This window comes from Phalaenopsis equestris, unplaced genomic scaffold (assembly GCF_001263595.1).
Source record: "Phalaenopsis equestris unplaced genomic scaffold, ASM126359v1 Scaffold210081, whole genome shotgun sequence".
NCBI classification, from domain to species: Eukaryota; Viridiplantae; Streptophyta; class Magnoliopsida; order Asparagales; family Orchidaceae; genus Phalaenopsis; species Phalaenopsis equestris.
This window is the reverse complement of record NW_018229193.1, coordinates 89-2,760: the sequence shown is the minus strand read 5'-3', so window position 1 is coordinate 2,760 and position 2,672 is coordinate 89. Positions and strand designations below refer to the sequence as shown.

At 32.5% G+C, this 2,672-nt stretch overlaps 1 protein-coding gene across 1 annotated transcript; it reads left to right on the top strand.

Moving 5' to 3' along the window:
• Positions 1–363: 363 nt before the first annotated feature.
• Positions 364–2,320, top strand: LOC110036716 (the record flags this gene model as incomplete). The annotated part of the gene is made up of 3 exons (XM_020741227.1): positions 364–505; positions 589–670; positions 2,121–2,320. Coding segments are annotated over 3 exons (327 nt in total), but the record flags the coding sequence as incomplete, so codon positions are not given.
• Between the last annotated feature and the right edge of the window lie 352 nt (positions 2,321–2,672).

The following is a 2,672-nucleotide window of genomic DNA, read 5'->3' as shown; positions in this document are numbered from 1 at the left end:
CAGACATCTTTTTATTTTTTAAAATAATATTAAATATATTAGTAAGCAAAAATACTCTTTAATTTTCTAGATATTGTCACACTTCAAGTGGGATATCATAAATGCATTTAATTTCCTAATCTTAATTTAATTTTTATTTTTTGAAACCGAAACCAAATATTAAAACTTTTATAATCAAAAACCGACTTTTCATTTTAAAATCGGACTGAATCAATTAAATGAGCTCAGTTCAGTTCAATTGTTTGATTTTGACCCAATAATTCACATTCCTATCCTACCATCTTTTCAACATTTACAATCTTACCCATACACACTGCTGGTTTTTTTTTACTCAAAGCACCCACATTTTTACAATATTTGCAGGGCCCTGTGGGAATTAGCACAAAACCCCCTGCTGTCTCTGCACATGTGAGAACAACAAGAAAAGGATCAAATGAACATCTTGTTCTTAATATTCAATCTGAGTCTGAGCAGCTGATTACTTCCCATGAAACTGACGAAAAAGGTTTGGTTCCATAACCTTATTAAGGTTCAAACTGAAAGTTCATGGTTTTATGTTGTAATACATAAGTTTTTATTTTCTTGCAGGTCATGTATTTAAATCTCTGAATACATCTGGACTGATACCAAAGCATGGGAGATTGATTGCAGACAGGGTTGATGGAATTTGGTATGATTTGAACTTTATCTTTCTTTTGAGGCATTTACATACATACTGCTCAATTTCTATGTATTTACATATCTAACACGTAAACTTTATTTTTTGTATTTTTATCACCCAAATCTTTCGCATCACATCAAAATTACTGCTGTCTAAACTTTAATACACATTTTCATGCATTGACAAGGTGGCATGTGTAAAAATTGAAGTTTTGGTATTAGATATGTAAATGCATAGAAATTGAGCTGTATTTTTTATGTATTTACATAGCTAATTCCCAAAATTTATCATTTATATACATAGCACTAAATCTTTAGTATTACCTCAAAAATACTGCTATAACCTACACTTAGAAAGTTAGATACACCTTTCCATGCATTGGTTTATCACATGAAAGTCTTAGAAATGTAAATATAAAATTTTAACTGTTAGATATATAAATTTAGTAGAATTGTGCGGTATGTATGTAAATTTCCCTTTTTTTGATATTTTTGTCATTTTCATGTTTTTTACTATAGCTTGAGCCATCTAGCAAGAGTGAGGGTGTGATTGGGGCAGCTTGTGCTTATCCAGATAAGCCGCTTATCTGGAAATGTGAACTGCAGGGTTCGACCCGCGTTCTGTGTTTAGTGTATAAAACCAACTGCATTTTCGGATAAGCTGCTCAAACGCAGTTTCAAAATGCCGCTGCAGCTGATAAGCAGCACCAATCGAAGTCTGAAACTGTTTTGTCAATGCAACCTTTTTAGCTTTTTATATTGTATTAATTTTTTTTATTCTAACATAATTAATATATAGGAAATGTGAAGAAATTCATTTTCTTTACAATTTTATATTGATAGGGACATGTACATACATCCCCCAAAAGTCCTATATATTTACAAATCTAACACCAAACCTTTGCTTTTTTACATTTATACAATCTAGATCTTTCATATTGCATAAAAAATATCATTATTTTAGCTTTGAAAAAGTGAAACACACCGTGCATATACGTGAAAATTGAAGTTTTGATGTTGGATACCCAAATACATAGGAATTTAGTAGCATTGATTTAAAGCTTCCATATATATATATAGATAGATAGATAGATATGGAAAAGCAATTGAATTGTAAATTATAGTTCATGGGGGCATTTACATACATCCCTCCCAGTTCCTATTTATTTACAAATCACACACCTGAACTTTACCTTTTTCCTTTGTGCCATCCAAGTCTGTCATAGCACATAAAAAATTTCACTACTTTTAACTTTTAAACAGTGAAACAGACCTTCTTATGCATAAGGAGTTTATATGCAAGAATCAAACTTTTGATGTTGGACATGTAAATCAATAGGAATTGAATGGTGTGTGTGTGTGTGTGGTGTGTGTGTGTGTGTGTGTGTGTGTGTGTGTGTGTGTGTGTAGATGTAGATATATACAGAAACTGTTATACTGAAATGGATGGCTTCGTGCAGGGTTTCAGGAGGCCGGATACTGATGAGCAAGCCTGGGGCAAGGCTGGGTCTTATAGGATATTGGATATTCTTGCATCTATGGCTATTGGGCTCTATTTTATGATTCCGATGGATCATACATTGTAAAAATATAATGTATATCATAATTCTTTATTATTATTATTTTTATATATTATAAACAGCCCGAGTCAATTCTTTCTTTTTCTTCTTCTTCTATTATGATTTTACATCCATTATTTTGACTGACGATATGATTCAAATGTATTTTAGTAGATGATGCTATTTTGTCTCATTATTGAATTTTTGTTGTTGAGTTTCTATTAATGTTTACTCAATTTTGTGTCGCGTCCCTTGGCCTGTTGGTAGGCATCTTTGGTGTAAGACCCCCTTAGGTCGGGAGTTTGAATACCCCTCTGACAACATGAGCTTTAAGGAAAGTGATAGAAGGCTCGTATAATAGTCACGGATTATTTCTTTATATGTATATACACACACGCACACACACAATGGTTGGAGGCTATGATACGCGCCCCGATCATTACTCTTGCACCT